The 17,020-nt window shown below is 38.1% G+C and overlaps 1 protein-coding gene across 13 annotated transcripts in view; it reads right to left on the reverse strand.

Annotated features, from left to right (window-relative positions):
- The window catches only part of TOGARAM1 (TOG array regulator of axonemal microtubules 1), a 96,270-nt gene that overhangs the window by 51,225 nt on the left and 28,025 nt on the right, over positions 1 to 17,020 (reverse strand). For 11 of the 13 annotated variants that reach the window (XM_066277835.1, XM_066277839.1, XM_066277841.1 and 8 more), the window contains 4 exons: positions 13,679 to 13,984; positions 12,312 to 12,601; positions 8,849 to 9,078; positions 5,584 to 5,684 (listed from right to left, as the gene is read on the reverse strand). In XM_066277835.1, the coding sequence (XP_066133932.1) occupies positions 5,584 to 5,684; positions 8,849 to 9,078; positions 12,312 to 12,601; positions 13,679 to 13,984 (927 nt within the window). The remainder of the gene's footprint in view (positions 1 to 5,583; positions 5,685 to 8,848; positions 9,079 to 12,311; positions 12,602 to 13,678; positions 13,985 to 17,020) is intronic. The other 2 variants (XM_066277832.1, XM_066277842.1) reach the window with 1 other exon arrangement.

Below are 17,020 nucleotides of genomic sequence, written 5' to 3' on the forward strand. Positions count from 1 at the left end.
TTTTATGCTTGTTTTTGCGATCATTGTTGAAGACATTGAGTGATTCATCGTCAGACACAATGAGGACAAGCTAATAGATGGGAGTTTTGACAGTGATGAATTGTATGAATTTTATGATGAAAAAAACTTGAGTTCAATAACTTTATGTAATACATTTTTTCAAATTTCAGGCCTCAAAATTAAGGTGCTTCTTATACATGGGAGCATCTTATACATAAGGAAATAGGGTAACCAGAGCAGCAGATATAAAGAAAGTTAAAGATGAGGCTGGAGAGGTACGCAGGGGCCAGAGCATAGAAGAATGTCTTGCATAAATTTAAGCTGGGCAATATAATTAGATTTGCACTGTGGGAAATGGATTGTAAGTGAATGATACTAAAGCTGAAGAGAAATCTTAGTAGGCTAAGGAGATAAGAAATGAATAAGAGCGACAGTGGGAATTAAAATGAGTTGAATTGAAGACGTATTTAGTAGCAAGAAATTAACAATCTTAGCAAACAATTAGATACAAACATAGCTTCTTAGAATGGTAATTATGATGTAAAGCAGCCTTAAAGTTATTATGACTTTTATAATGAGATCATGTGAAAATAAGTATTATACCCCAATTCATGAAAATTCATTCACAATTACATACAGTTTATTAATCATAAAAAGAATAATATAGAGTTCCTATCTTAAAGAGATCAAAATCCAAATATACTGCTCACAAAAATTAAAAGATATTTCAAAATGAACATGAAGCGATAAAAAGCATTATTATTATTTTTTTTTTTTTTAAAGATTTTATTTATTCATTATAGAGAGGGGGGAGAGAGAGAGAGAGAGAAGGGGGGAGGAGCAGAAAGCATCAACTCCCATATGTGCCTTGACCAGGCAAACCCAGGGTTTTGAACCGGCAACCTCAGCATCTCCAGGTTGACGCTTTATCCACTGCGCCACCACAGGTCAGGCAAAAAAAAAGCATTATTTTTTATTAAACAAGAACATTAGAAAACAAGTCAAAGTTGTTTGATTATGCAAATGAGATGCAAACTCAATTATTGTGATTGAGTAGCAAGTGACATATTGGTGGGGGTGGGCAGAAGCACGTCAAACTGGACAAGAGTGCCACACAATGACTGTTCAGTTGGGTGTATGGACACCTAAGACTGCCAAAACACACTGACTGCGACGGGGCATGGAGAGAATCAGATTGTCCAGCAGTTTTTGTGGGATGCTCTACCACTCTTGCTCCAGGGCAACTTCCAGCTCAAGAAGTGTGGGAGGCACTGGACAGTTTGCCAGACGTCTTCCCAGTGCATCCCAAGCCTGTTCAATGGGATTCAGGTTTGGAGAACATGAAGGCCAGTCCATGTGTTTGATTCCTGCCTCCTGAAGCATGTGGTTGACAAGATGCGCATGGTGGGGCCTTGCATTATTGTCCATGAAAAGAAAGTTGTTTCCAACTGCTCCAGCATAGGGTACCACTGTAGGGTGCAGGACCTCATCTCGATATCTGACAGCACTCAGCAATCCATTTCTGATGACGTGGAGGTCGGTACAACCACCAATGCTGATGCCAGCCCACACCATGATTCCACCACCACCGAAGTAGTTCCTTTCTCGCATGAAACATGGACTCTCCTGTTCCTTGTTCAAGCCAGATCAAGACACGATTGTCAGGCTGCAGACTGAACCACAACTCATCAGAGAAGATGACAGTTGTCCACTCATCACGGGTCCAATGACGGTGCTCATCAGTCCACCTTTTATGGGTTCTACGCTGTTCAGCAGATAATGGAATGCATACAGTTGGTCGCCGGGCATGCAGTCCAACATGATGGAGCCGATTTCGTATGGTCTGGGTGCATATCCATCGTCTAGTGGCAGCAAGAAACTGTCCCCACAGCTCTGCTGCATTGCTGCACCTGTTCCTTCTTGCCAATAAGACCAAGTAAAGGTCATCTCTTGCTGTTGTGGCAGATGGGTGACCATGCCCTCATCTTCTTCGTACTGTGCCGGTCTCTTGAAAGCGATTCCAGTCTGCTAATCACACTTTGGGATGTTCCAAGTGCTGTTGCCACCACTGTCATTTGTGTTTGACCAGTTTTAAGATGCCCTATGGCTTTCCAGGCTTCACATTTGGGTAAATTTGTTGGAGGGGCATTGCAAGGGCTGGGAAATTGCAGGATGTGTATTTTCAAGGTCAGGGAACATGCAGATGCTCCAGTACTTTCAGCCTTCTGTATAGTGCATTTCACTAATGAAATAAAAGTTGGTTTTGCATCTCATTTGCATAACTGAACAACTTTCTTTGACTTGTCGTTTGCTTTTCCTGATGTTCTTGTTTAATAAAAAAAAAATCCCCTTAAATCAGGAACAAGATAGGGTTGTCTACTCTCTCCACTCTTATTTAATGGGGTACTAGAGGTTCTAGCCAGAGCAATCAGACAAGACAAAGAAATAAAAGGCATCCATATCGGAAAAGAAGAAGTAAAGGTATCACTTTTTGCAGATGATATGATCCTATACATTGAAAACCCCAAACAATCCACAGAAAGACTACTAGAAACAATAAGCCAATACAGTAAGGTCGCAGGATACAAAATTAACATACAGAAGTCAATAGCCTTTCTATACGCCAACAATGAAACATTTGAGAATGAACTCAAAAGAATAATCCCCTTCACGATTGCAACAAAAAAAAAATAAAACACCTAGGAATAAACATAACAAAGAATGTAAAGGACTTATATAATGAAACTATAAACCATTGTTAAGGGAAATCGAAAAAGATATAATGAGATGGAAAAATATTCCTTGTTCTTGGTTAGGAAGAATAAATATAATCAAGATGGCCATATTACCCAAAGCAATATACAAATTTAATGCAATTTCCATCAAAATTCCAATGACATTTTTTAAAGAAATGGAGCAAAAAATCATCAAATTTATATGGAACTATAAAAAAACCCGAATAGCCAAAGCAATCCTAAAGAAAAAGAATGAAGCTGGGGGCATTACAATACCTGACTTCAAACTATATTATAGTGCCATGACAATTAAAACAGCATGGTATTGGCAGAAAAATAGACACTCAGACCAATGGAACAGAATAGAAAGTCCAGAAATAAAACCACATATATATAGTCAAATAATTTTTGATAAAGGGGCCAACAACACACAATGGAGAAAAGAAAGCCTCTTCAATAAATGGTGCTGGGAAAACTGGAAAGCCACATGCAAAAGAATGAAACTGGACTACAGTTTGTCCCCCTGTACTAAAATTAACTCAAAATGGATCAAAGATCTAAACATAAGACCTGAAACAATAAAGTACATAGAAGAAGACATAGGTACTAAACTCATGGACCTGGGTTTTAAAGAACATTTTATGAATTTGACTCCAAAGGCAAGAGAAGTGAAGGCAAAAATTAATGAATGGGACTACATCAGACTAAGAAGTTTTTGCTCAGCAAGAGAAACTGATAACAAAATAAACAGAAAGCCAACTAAATGGGAAATGATATTTTCAAACAACAGCTCAGATAAGGGCCTAATATCCAAAATATACAAAGAATTCATAAAACTCAACAACAAACAAACAAACAATCCAATAAAAAAATGGGAAGAGGACATGAACAGACACTTCTCCCAGGAAGAAATACAAATGGCCAACAGATATATGAAAAGATGCTCATCTTCTTTAGTTATTAGAGAAATGCAAATCAAAACTGCAATGAGATATCACCTCACACCTGTTAGATGAGCTATTATTAACAAGACAGGTAATAGCAAATGTTGGAGAAGCTGTGGAGAAAAAGGAACCCTAATACATTGTTGGTGGGAATGTAAAGTAGTACAACCATTATGGAAGAAAGTATGGTGGTTCTTCAAAAAACTGAGAATAGAACTACCTTATGACCCAGCAATCCTCTACTGGGTATATACCCCAAAACTCAGAAACATTGATATGTAAAGACACATGCAGCCCAATGTTCATTGCAGCATTGTTCACAGTGGCCAGGACATGGAAACAACCAAAAAGCCCGTCAACAGATGACTGGATAAAGAAGATATGGCACATATACACTATGGAATACTACTCAGCCATAAGAAATGATGACATCGGATCATTTACAGCAAAATGGTGGGATCTTGACAACATTATACGAAGTGAAATAAGTAAATCAGAAAAAAAACAGGAATTGCTTATTGCATACGTAGGTGGGACATAAAAGTGAGATTAAGAAACATTGATAAGAGTGTGGTGGTTACGGGGGGAGGGGGGAGAGGGAGAGGGAAAGGGGGAGGGGCACAAAGAAAACTAGATAGAAGGTGACAGAGGACAATCTGACTTTGGGTGATGGGTATGCAACATAATTGAACGACAAGATAACCTGGATATGTTATCTTTGAATATATGTATCCTGATTTATTGATGTTGCCCCACTAAAAAAATAAAATAAAAAAAAAAGAATTACAAAAAAAATCAAACACTTCTTGTTTCATATTTATTTTGAAATATCTCCTAATTTTTGTTAGTATATTTTCTAATTGATTATTAATAAATTTTTGTGAAAAGTGATTATAAATTAAAGAATTTCATGTTAGTTCACAAAAATTTTGACACAAGATACATGCAAACACAACTACTGATAATTTCTTTTTAAAGAAATTATCTTTTGTGATGCCCAGTGATTCCCAAACTAAAGTGCATATTAGAATTACCTGCAGAGCTTTCAAAACTCTGATGGCCAGGTCTACTTCCATGTCAATTAGGTCTAAATATCTGGGTGCAGGAGCTATGGGCTTAAAGGGAGACCAACTATTTAGGTAAATATTTCCTCTTCTAAAAATAATACAATATTTATTCTTGCCAAAATGTCCCTTTAAGGTGTTTAAAAGATGATTAATCTTAATTGGTAATTATAAAATTCTAACTCTAAAATGTATCCATTGTCATTTTTGACAACATTTAAAAACCATACTTTCCAGCCCTGGCCAGCCCTTTCCAACTTGGTTGGTTAAAGCACTGTCCTGAAGCACAGAGGTTATCGGGTTCAATCCCTAGTCAGAGCACATACAGGACAGATTGATGTTCCTTCTCTCTCCCTTATTCTTTCTAAAATCAATTTTTAAAAAATCCATTTGTGACAATCTGGGTTATATATTCCCCCAGCAAGGTATCTTATTTTTGTGTGTGTGACAGAGACAGAGAGAGGAACAGACAGATAGGAGAGATGAGAAGCATCAATTCTTTGTTGTAGCTCCTTAGTTGTTCACTGATTGCTTTCTCATAGGTGCTTTGACCTGGGGGCACAGCGAGCGACCCCTTGCTCAAGCCAGCAACCTTGGGCTTCAAGCCAGTGATCTTTTGGCTCAAGCCAGCGACCCCTCGTTCAAGGTAGTGAACCCATGCTCAAGCTGGATGAGCCTGTGCTCAAGCTGGTGACCTTGGGTTTTCGAACCTGGGTCCTCTGTGTACCAGTCCAATGCTGTATCCACTGTGCTATCGCCTGGCCAGGCCCCTCAGCAAGGTTTAGAAAATAAATTAATTAATACTTCCCATAAATCACATTTATAAAAGTCATACAATACCTGTATTGAGGCTTTGCTCAGCCATCTGAGAGATTTTATTCTTCGCAGAAGAAAGTCTTGTTAGACAAGGTTTTGATCCAAATGTTGGAGATATGTCTGACCTACAATGAAAGAAAGTAACTTCAATAAACATTCTCTCTTTTTTTTTTGTATTTTTCCAAAGTGAGAAACAGATTGGGGGGGGCAGACTCCCGCAATGTGCTCAACCAGGATCCACCTAGCCTGCCCACCAGGGTGCGATGCTCGGCCCCTCTGCAGCGTTGTTCCCCTGCAATCACAGCCATTCTACTGCCTGAGGTGGAGGCCATGGAGCCATCCTCAGCGCCCAGGGCCAACTTTGCTCCAATGGAGCCTTGGCTGTGGGAGGGGAAGAGAGAAATAGAGAGAAAGGAGAGGGGGAACAGTGGAGAAGCAAGTGGGTGCTTCTCCTATGTGCCCTGGTCGGGAATCAAACCCAGGACCTCCACATGCCAGGCTGAGGCTCTACCACTGAGCCAACTGGCCAGGGCCAATAAACAACACTCTTAAATCAAATAGTCTCTATACTTTTTATTAAGTCACTAAACAGGCAGCAATAGTATGAAAAACTATAGCTAAGAAAATTTGGTAAATATTCCTAGTTTACCTTTTGAACTTCCAAACTTTTTAACATATGGCTAATTCTTAATTATTCATGATAAGAGTGCTAAAGGAATTTAAAACTCTCCAAACTGTGCCATATAAGCTTACAGTGGGTAAAAAAAAAAAAAAAAAAAAAAAAAAAACTAATCCAAAAAGAATCCATTCCAACTAAACCAAAAGATTCTAATTATCTACTATACTTCTACCTTCATGCATAACAACATAAAAATAGAGCCTTAACTATATGATAAATAAGAGATCAGCAACAAGTGAGTTTAGAAAATGCCACTTTCTTTTTGGACTATCATTTCCTGTATTTTCTTTTTTGGGTTTTTTTTTTTTTTTTCCTGAAGTTGGAAATGGGGAGGCAGTCAGACAGACTCCCGCATGCGCCCGACTGGGATCCACCCGGCATGCCCACCAGGGGGCAATGCTCTGCCCATCTGGGGCGTCGCTCTGTTGCAACCAGAGCCATTCTAGCGCCTTAGGCAGAGGCCACAGAGCCATCCCCAGCATCCGGGCCAACTTTGCTCCAATGGAGCCTTGGCTGCGGGAGGGGAAGAGACAGAGGAAGGAGAGGGGGAGGGGTGGAGAAGCAGATGGGCGCTTCTCCTGTGTGCCCTGGCCAGGAATTGAACCCGGGACTTCTGCATGCCAGGTCGACGCTCTACCACTGAGCCAACCGGCCAGGGCCAGTATTTTCTTGACTTTATAAAGACCTACAGGCCTTGTTTAACAAAGAAAGAAAATTGAAAATGTTAAATCTTACTGAAAGAAAACTTTTAAGTCAATGTGTTATAATGTAAGTCCAATGATAGATATTTTAAAAAGAGAAAGAGTTGTTATGAAGGAGCAACAATTCTTTGTAATTGTGTAGGCATATTTGTTAATTGGCCTACTGAGAAATCACTGTTAAACATTTTAGGAGTAATTTCTCTAGAATAGATTACTGTAAATTTACACTGACATTCAGTACATTTCACTTGGATGAAAGAAAATATTTCAGTCTCTAAAAGTTTGGATCTAAACAATTTTTCCTCCTCCCCTATGTAAGGGTAAAGGCCCGCAGGAAGTAGTAGTGGCTTTCTTTGGCCATGACTCTTAAAGAAGAATGTGAGCAGGTTGAGAATAATTACTTTAAGGCTATTAAACTTAAATGTAGAAATACTAAATTCATTACAGACAATTCAGTCCATAAAAGAGAGTATACTGAACTAATTTCTCAGAGTTCAATATCTGAAGAGAGTAACTCCATAAGATAATATAGGGAATATAGTATCAAATGAAGTTCTCTCCCCAACTGGGTACCAAGTTATTAAAGCATCTTGCAACTACAGTAGTATATAACAAAATTTCACGTTATTGCAAGATAAGTGAAAGACTCTAGCTATAAAAGATGTATATTTTATTTTATGTTTTTAAACTTTTTTTTTGAAGACTTTATTTATTCATTTTAGAGAAAGGAGAGAGAGAAAGAGAGAGCAAAGAGGGGGAGGAGTGGAGAAGCAAATGGATGCTTCTCCTGTGTACCCTGAATTAAACCCAGGAGATCCACATGCCGGGCTGACACTCTACCACTGAGCCAACTGGCCAGAGCCTAAATATTTACTTCTGATAGCTGTATAAACATGGTTCAGAATAAAATCAAGGAAAAATAAAATAAAAAAGACTGACAAGACTAAATGTTAATAAGAATGTGAAACAACTGGAACTCTTACACATTGATGCTGGGAGTGAAAAATTGCACAATCATCATAGATAACTGTTTAGCACTTATTTAAAAGTTAAATGTACATCTACCCTATGACAAAGCAATTCTACTCTTTGGTTTTTGTCAAAATAAAGAAGGAAAGAATTCCCTAAAATCGTAGAAAAGGGTCACAGAGATCTCAGAAATCAAGGCAGGATCACTGTGTGAGACTTAATGTTTACTGAAGTAAGCTAAAAAAAATATCTGTCAAACTGCTATCCTGGAAAATATTCTCTGTTGGTGTGGGGTGACCAGGGCTCTAGTTCCAGCACTATTGCTTTAAGACTCCTGAAAGGGCTGCAAACACTATGGCATGAAGTCCTAAATTTCCACCAAATAATGGAATAACAAAATATAATAGTAGGGTAACATCTAGGTGAAGTTTACCCACAAATTAGAGGAAACTGGTGCTGAGTTTTACAAGAAAGCCGTAATATCAGCTATAAGTCAATGCCAAAGAGTCAATGATCAAAGAGCTAAAGAACAAGGAATACTGAGATAAATCTTAGATAGGCAACAAAAAACGGGCTTGCAGAATACTTTATACATATTAATTTAGGTGCTCTAGCTCAGTGGTTAGATTCTGTAATCTTCACACAACATCAGGGTGGCTATTTTGCAGCATGAAATTTCTGGTGGACTGGACCAGTCCACAGATCAGCAGTTGAAAACCACTGCTCTAGATTACAGTTAGGATTGTGTTCTCTCTCTCCACCCCAACCCAAACCAAAGCTAAGCAAAGTAATATATCTAAACTTTTCCATTCTTTTAAATGTATTTCAACGTTTAAAAAATTTGAAAATTGTTTTAAAGGTTTTTATCAAATATGATATTAAGGCTTCAGACTACAAACTATAGATTAGCATTCATTTAACAAGTCAAAACATAAAATACATTATTCTCTTCCCCTGGGGAGTTGTAGACAGAGAAGTCAATGATTCTTGGCTGTAAACTCCACTTTCACTGTATGAGCTGATGTTTGGAGAGGAAGATCGAGATGAAGAGTCCATAATTATGTTGAGCTTAATTGCAGAATCAGGGCTTTCAAGGTCAGAAGTGCTGCCACTCAGTTTTGCTCTTTTCTTAGCTGCACTATTACGAAGGGACCTAAGAGAGCTCTGCATCTAAGAAAATATAAAAATAATTAACTTTACAAAATAATTATATTAGTACATGTTACCCTTAGATCTTAAAATCTATTAACCATAGCTAGCTAGTCACGCTTCTTCAATCCAGTACTAACAAGATGGGATATTAACATAGCTGCACACAGTATAAAGATTTCATGAGGTATTTATAAACAACTCACTAGGTTGTAAATCCCTGAAAAGGAAGTATCTCAAGCTATTATTCACCACCATATTTCCAGCACTGGGCACAAAGACTAATATATTACATTAATTCAATTAATAAATACATAATTAAATCAGATAGCAGACAGCAGAGTGAATTAAAGTCACAGAGGTCCAACTAATTTTAGGTCACCGTGTTGTTGTGTGGCTATTTAGAAATTCTATGAGGTTAGCAAAAAGTGATCAGTTTCCTAAAATTTAAAGCTCTCTTTCAGCTTGCCAGTGTTAGATTCAGAGAATAACATCATTTTATGTAACTTCTGAAAATATGTACTTCTAGAAATACAGAGTAGAAATTATTTGAAACTAATACATTAAAGTTGGGAATATTTAAACAAATTAAGGAGCACAGCAATATACATAAACTGTTCTGTTTACATTTTGATTATAACAATTATAATGGTTGACTCAACAGTATGGTTACTTCTCTAGTAAATCTTTCAGAGTCAATACACAAAAATAGTATCTTCTTATACTTACTAATAATTAGATTTTAAAAATTACCTTTTTCAATTATCCACTAAAATAAAAAGGCCTAATTTTAAGTTATCATAAAAACAATACAAAAATATATAATCAGATGAAATTTATGAGTTATGAATGTAAATGCCTCTTCCATAAGTTTCTTTTTTTTTTTTGTATTTTTTCTGAAGCTGGAAACGGGGAGAGACAGTCAGACAGACTCCCGCATGCGCCCGACCGGGATCCACCCGGCACGCCCACCAGGGGCGACGCTCTGCCCACCAGGGGGGGGCGCTCTGCCCCTCTGGGGCGTCGCTCTGCTGTGACCAGAGCCACTCTAGCGCCTGGGACAGAGGCCAAGGAGCCATCCCCAGCGCCCGGGCCATCTTTGCTCCAATGGAGCCTTGGCTGCAGGAGGGGAAGAGAGAGACAGAGAGGAAGGGGGGGGGGGAGGTGGAGAAGCAAATGGGCGCTTCTCCTGTGTGCCCTGGCCGGGAATCGAACCCGGGTCCCCCCGTATGCCAGGCCGACGCTCTACCGCTGAGCCAACCGGCCAGGGCCAAGTTTCTTTTCTTTAAATAAATTCCTTTCCAAGTAGAATTGAAATACAATTGAAAAAATAAAAAATAAGGAAAGATTTTTATAAGCTCTTAGAATTTAGAATGACTCATTAAGAACCAATGTTGGTACTTTATTAGTAAAGAAACTTTAAAATAAATATGCATTAATATTTATCTTACTGAGATTTGTACATGATGCTTACAACTTTAAAACTGGTTAGAAAAAGACAACCAGGCCCTGGCCGGTTTGCTCAGTGGTAGAGCCTTAGCCCAGGGTGTGGATGTCCGAGTTCAATTCCCGGTCAGGACACACAGGAGAGATGACCATTTGCTTCTCCACCTCTCCCCCTTCTCTATCTTCTTCTCCCACAGCCATGGCTTAATTGGCTCAAGCGAGATGGCCTCATGTGTTGAGGATGGCTCCACGGCCTCCGCCTCAGGCTAAAATATGTCTCCTGCTACAACGGAGCAACGGCCCCAGATGTGCAGAGCATTGTGCCCTAGTGGGCTTGCCAGGTAGATCCCGGTCGAGGCGCATATAGGAGTCTGTCTCTCTGCCTCCCCTGCTCTCACCAAAATTAAAAATAAATAAATAGAAAAACCACAAGATATCTAGTTTCAGTTTCCATATTTAATGTAAAATACACTATTTTAAACCTGACATCAGGCAAATTGATATGATAAAAAGGAAGCAACTATGAATATAAGTGCTGTGACTCCAAAGTAATATAGCAGCCACATTGCTTCTCTGGCATATTGACATGTACACAGTTATCATATTGGCAATACATTTTTATAGTTTAAATTGAGTGACCTAGGTTTCAAAGATGAATGTCCAATATCTCAATTTTTTTTTTTTTTTTTTTTTTACAGAGACAGAGTCAGAGACAGGGATAGACAGGAACAGACAGACAGGAACAGAGAGAGATGAGAAGCATCAATCATCAATTTTTCGTTGTGATAACTTAGTTGTTCATTGATTGCTTTCTCATATGTGCCTTGACCACAGGCCTTCAGCAGACCGAGTAACCACTTGCTCGAGCCAGCGACCTTGGGTCCAAGCTGGTGAGCTTTGCTCAAACCAGATGAGCCCGCGCTTAAGCTGGCGACCTCGGGGTCTTGAGCCAGGGTCTTCTGCATCCCAGTCTGATGCTCTATCCACTGCGCCACCGCCTGGTCAGGCTCCAATATCTCAATTTCATAAAGATAAACTTCACACAAGCATAAGGGCCATGCTCAAGAGTGGGGGAAGCTATCTTATTTTTTTTTTTTATTTAAAAAATGGAAATACAGGGGGTCCTCGGCTTACAACACAATTCCATTCCTACAACAGTGATGTAACCCGAATTTTGGTGTAAGTCAAACACACCCTAGCCTAACACAAACAGAACACTTTTGCTTTTAATGGTCCAAAATGGCGTAGGTAAGCGTACAGGGGGACACCAACTCCCTCGCTCACACACCACGTTACTGCATATTCTTCCACCGTGTGCAACCAAACTACTTTAGTTCACCCACACAGTCCATAAGGACGAAGCTAATGGCATAAGCAGAAACACTTGTGTTTCAATTTTTTTAAGTTTTTACGAGACAGAGCATCGCAAACTTGAAACATTGTATGTTGAAACTGTTGTAACCTGAGGACCCCCATATGATAAATTGTTCAATTGGGAGGACTTAGTGCAAGAGTATATGCTATATTAGTCTTACTTTTAATTTCTAAAGAAATAATATATGTATAGATGAACTACTTGAAGAAAAACGTAAGAGTGTTAATATAAATTATTCTGGGCAAGAGGATTTGGTGTGATGAATTTTCTTCCTTAGTGATTCATTAAAGTTTCCATATTTTCTATAATAAACTATTTGTATAAATAAGAAAACATATTATAGGATTAAAAACTACTTGATTTTCCCTTAAATAAAACTATGTAATAGAAGATTACAAGGATTTAAAAATTATTAAAAATATTTGGTTCTAACCTCTTCTTGATCCAAATCTTTATCCTTGATATTTAATTCTGAAAGATCAATTTTAAGACTATCTTTTTCACTGTTCCAAATATCATCAGGCTCTTTCTTTTTGGATCCTACTGTGCTCAAATTGGCTTTATCAGGCAAAAGGTTGATTCCTCTTGGGATGGGAGGAACAGGCTTGGTCTCACTCAGTCCTCGTCGGGAAGATGGTGATCTCACTAAGGCAGGTGTAAGTTGACCTGGAGAAGGTTTTTCTTGAGAATTTCCTCCTGCATGAAAAATACGTATTTTCCTTCCTTTTTTAAATTTCAAAGAAGAAGTTGTAATCACAAGTGTTTGGAATGCAGTGTTTTTAAATTAAAACAAACATCACATTATCTTTTATTAGAAATAGATTATTACTTAAAAGTATCATTGTCCCCTAAAAAAATAAAAGTGAGCCACTGCAAATTTATTATATAAATAAAAATATACCATCTTCATATATATCACCATAACTAATATTTCTATGACAAAATCCATAATAAAATAGAAAAGCTACTTTTCTTGCCTGATTTAATTACATAAGCAACATCTGAAGGATTTCTATATGCAAAGCAGTAATACTGGTCACTGGGGAGAACAAGTTGAATGTCTCAGTTTTCAATACAATATTTAATCTTGTAGGAAAAACAATTTCAAATAGAGATAAATACAAGGGAATGAAGGTTCAGTGCTAACAGAAAGTGGTAAAATTGACTACGAAGTTAAAGTGACCTTGTGTTTATAAACGGGAACATTAGCATTGTGGGCTAATATAAAGGTGAAACATCTTACCTCAGATGCTGGGGATAGGAAAGCATATGGGACATAGGGGTTGCCTTTAATAGGTTTTTTATTTTGAAACTGAATTTGTCTTCAACAAACTTACATGCTAATTTTGTGATTTTGTAGTGAGCTATTGTTAAGAAAAGAATATTTTAGTTAAAAACAAATAGAAAACCCTTCAAAATAACTAACGTGTATTATACATTCAATAAATGTTGAATTAATGAATACTAGACATTATAATAAATATATGAAAGACATTTTATATTTGTAAAACTAAAATTTGTTAGCAGGCTCTCAGGCTGTTCATGTTCATGTCCATTACAAAGCATTATTACTTTCTAGTTCTAAAAAAGAATTTTGAAGTGGCAGTATAAGAAAAAAAAGGAATTGACAATTTAAACTGAATTTTATATTACACATTTGATACTGTTAAATCTTTCCCTAAATATTTACTAACACACAGAAATAAAATGCAATTTATCAGCTTTTAAAGGTTAATAACCCAACCTGCAAAATAATAATCAAACATACAAATAAATTTGAAAAAAAGTATTAATTTTTACCATCATTTCTTCCTGTAGGGCCAGATGATTTTTGGATGACAAGTTTTTTCTGAGGACTTGGCTTTGACAGTCCTTCAAAGCTTTTAAGAGGCCAGGAATTTGAAAAATTAACAGAAGTATCTGGAGACTTCTTTAAAGATATAGTAAGAGACGTGTGTTTTGGACTAGTCTGAGATGATGAAAGCGGACAGGATGAAAGGATGAAGTCTCCTGGACTTGGATTTGGACCAGAGGATGATGAAGTATGTTCTGTTTGACTACCAAATGTTTGCTGTGTCTTACTGCCAAAATTTAGGCTAGCATTCACTGTAATAAAACAAAGAGAATATGTTATTTCCACTAGGCTCTATACATGAAACCAATACAAAATAAAATTGAAAGAAATATATAAAAGAGAGTATATGTTATCTATATATATACACAATTAAGAGTTTTAAGATTTTTGCTTTTCATATTAACATTTTTATTCCATCTTGCTTTTATAATTTTTTTTTAATTTCCATTTTTATTTTTGGGGTGACAGAGAGAGGGACAGATAAGGACAGACAGGAAGGAAGAGAGATGAGAAGCATCAATTCTCCGTTGCGGCACCTTACTTGTTCATTGATTGCTTTCCCGTATGTGCCTTGGCAGAGTGGGGGACTACAGCAGAGGGAGTGACCCCCTGGCTCAAGCCAGAGACCTTTTGGCCTCAAGGCAGCAACACAGTGCTCAAGCTGGTGAGCCCGCGCTCAAAGCAGCGACCTCACAGTTTCAAACCTGGGTCCTCTGCATCCCAGTTCAACGCTCTATCCACTGCGCCACCTCCTGGTCAGGCTTTAATTTAACATTTTTCTAGATAGTGCAATTTTCCCAGTGCCACTCTTTGAGCAATCCATTCTTTCTGTTTCATTTATAAATTTCTTCTACTGTATATTATTTGGGTCTATTCTTAGATGCTTCTTACTGGTTCCATTAGTCTATTTATCCATACCTATTACAAATTATCACACTATCTGATAGGATGTTCCCTTACATTCTGGTCGTATTTAGAATTACCTAGGCACTCTTGACCCTCTATTCTTTCTTTTTTTTTTCTTGTGTGTGAGAGAGAAGGAAAGATAGGGACAGACGGACAGACAGGAAGGGAGAGATGAGAAGCATCAATTCTTTGTTTTGGCTCCTTACTCGTTCACCGATTGCTTTCTCATATGTGCCTTGACAGGGGGCTATAGCAGACCGAGTGACTCCTTGCTCAAGCCAGTGACCTTGAGCTCAAGCCAGCAACCTTGGGCTTCAGCCAGCAACCATGAAGTCACATCTATGATCCCATGCTCAAGCCAGCGACCCTGTGCTCAAACCAGATGAGCCTGCGCTCACGCCAGCGACTTCGAGATTTTAAACCTGGGTCCTCTGCACCCCAGTCCGACGCTCTATCCACTGCGCCACTGCCTGGTCAGGCGACCCTCCATTCTTTCATATGAATTTCAGGATAACTTTACCAAGTTCCATAAAAAATCCTGTTGCAATTTTGGTTGAAATGATATTGAATTTACAGATTAACCTGGGAATAATTGTCACTGTCCTGATACTGAGTCTCCCAGTTTAAAAACATGGGAGTTTAAAACTTGTTCAGGTCTTCTTTCATGTCTCACAAAAAAGTATTTTAGCTATCATACCAAAAGATATGCAAATCATTGTTAGAGTTCCAGATATTTACAAATTTTGTTAATACTATGATTTCTTAAAAACTACATTTTCAGAAAGTTGCTGGTGTTCATGAACTTCACTGAACTTTACATCCCAGTATATACCTGGCAACCCTGCTAAACTATTTAATATTTTAATAGTTTTCTATATATCCGTTTGGATTTTCTATGTAGATAATCTAATAGTGATAATAATAATGATGGTGACTATGATAATGATGATGACCTAAAGTTTACTGAGCTCTTATTATGTGCCAAGTGGCGTTCTAAGCACTTTATATGTATTAACTACTTTAATCCTTACAACAATCCTGTGTGGGCATTATTTCTATTTTACATATGTTTTTTAAGAAGTACAAAGGGAGCCTGACCAGGCGGTGGTGCAGTGGATAGAGTGTTGGGCTGGGATGAGGAGGATCCAGGTTTGAGACCCCGAGGTCGCCAGCTTGAGCACGGGCTCATCTGGTTTGAGCAAAGCTCACCAGCTTGGACCCAAGGTCTCTGGCTCCAGCAAGGGGTTACTCAGTCTGCTGAAGGCTCACAGTCAAGGCACATATGAGACAGTAATCAATGAACAACTAAGGTGCCGCAACAAAAAACTGATGATTCTCATCTCTCTCCCTTCCTGTCTGTCTGCCCCTATCTATCCTTTTCTCTGACTCTCCCTCTCCCTGTGTCTCTGTCAAAAAAAGAAAAAAAAAAAAAAGAAGTACAAAGGGATAAGAAATAAATTACTAAAAGTCACACACTAGGAAATTACAAAACAGATATCAACCTAGGCATTCTGGCTCCCAAGCCTGTGCTCTTAACCACTATACTGCACCACATTTTATCTGGGAATAATGACAATTTTTGTTTCTTCCTCTTAAAATTTTATACCTTTAATTTTGAGCTAGGTACTCCCCAAGATAGGTAATATAATGACTCCCAATTTTTTAGGATTGGTTTTTCCCTTAAACTCCAGACTCAACATCAAAATGACACCTGACATCTCTAAAGAGATAACAGATGTCCCAAACATTACATATCCAAAACAAAACTTCTGATTTCCCAGTCAGATCTGTTCTCCTCACTTTCTTCTTCTTGGTAAATGGCAGCTCTATTCTTCAAGTTGCTCAGGCCAATAACTGTTGGACTCATCTTTGGCTCCTCTCTACAGGGTGATCATTAAATCTGGAAACTTAGGTGAATACAGAATAAATGGCTTATTTATATTAGTGTACAAGTAAAATAAAATTACTGATGTTTCAAAACTTTACAGCCATGCTGTATATCAGAATCCAAACATTTTTCATCACTTTCATTGTTTCCTCTCTACTAGAAGCCATACCATCTCTCACCTTTCCTATTGCCTTACCTTTCTAACTCATTTGCTTTGCACCTGCCCCCACTCCTGCCAAGCCTATTCTCTACACAGCAGCTCTGATCCTTTTAAAAGGCAGTCAGATCATGCCATGTCTCTACTCAAAAACCTCCACTAACTTCCTAGCCCACTCAAAATAAAATCCCAAATCTTTACTATACCTTATAAGGCCACACGTTATCTCCTACTATTATTTTTCACTCAATCATTCCACGCACTTGCTATTCATTGCTCCAAAAAAGCCCAATACGGTCCTACTCCAGAGCATTTGTACTTTGTTGTTCCCTCTGC

Source organism: Saccopteryx bilineata, chromosome 4 (genome assembly GCF_036850765.1).
Source record: "Saccopteryx bilineata isolate mSacBil1 chromosome 4, mSacBil1_pri_phased_curated, whole genome shotgun sequence".
Classification (NCBI taxonomy): Eukaryota; Metazoa; Chordata; class Mammalia; order Chiroptera; family Emballonuridae; genus Saccopteryx; species Saccopteryx bilineata.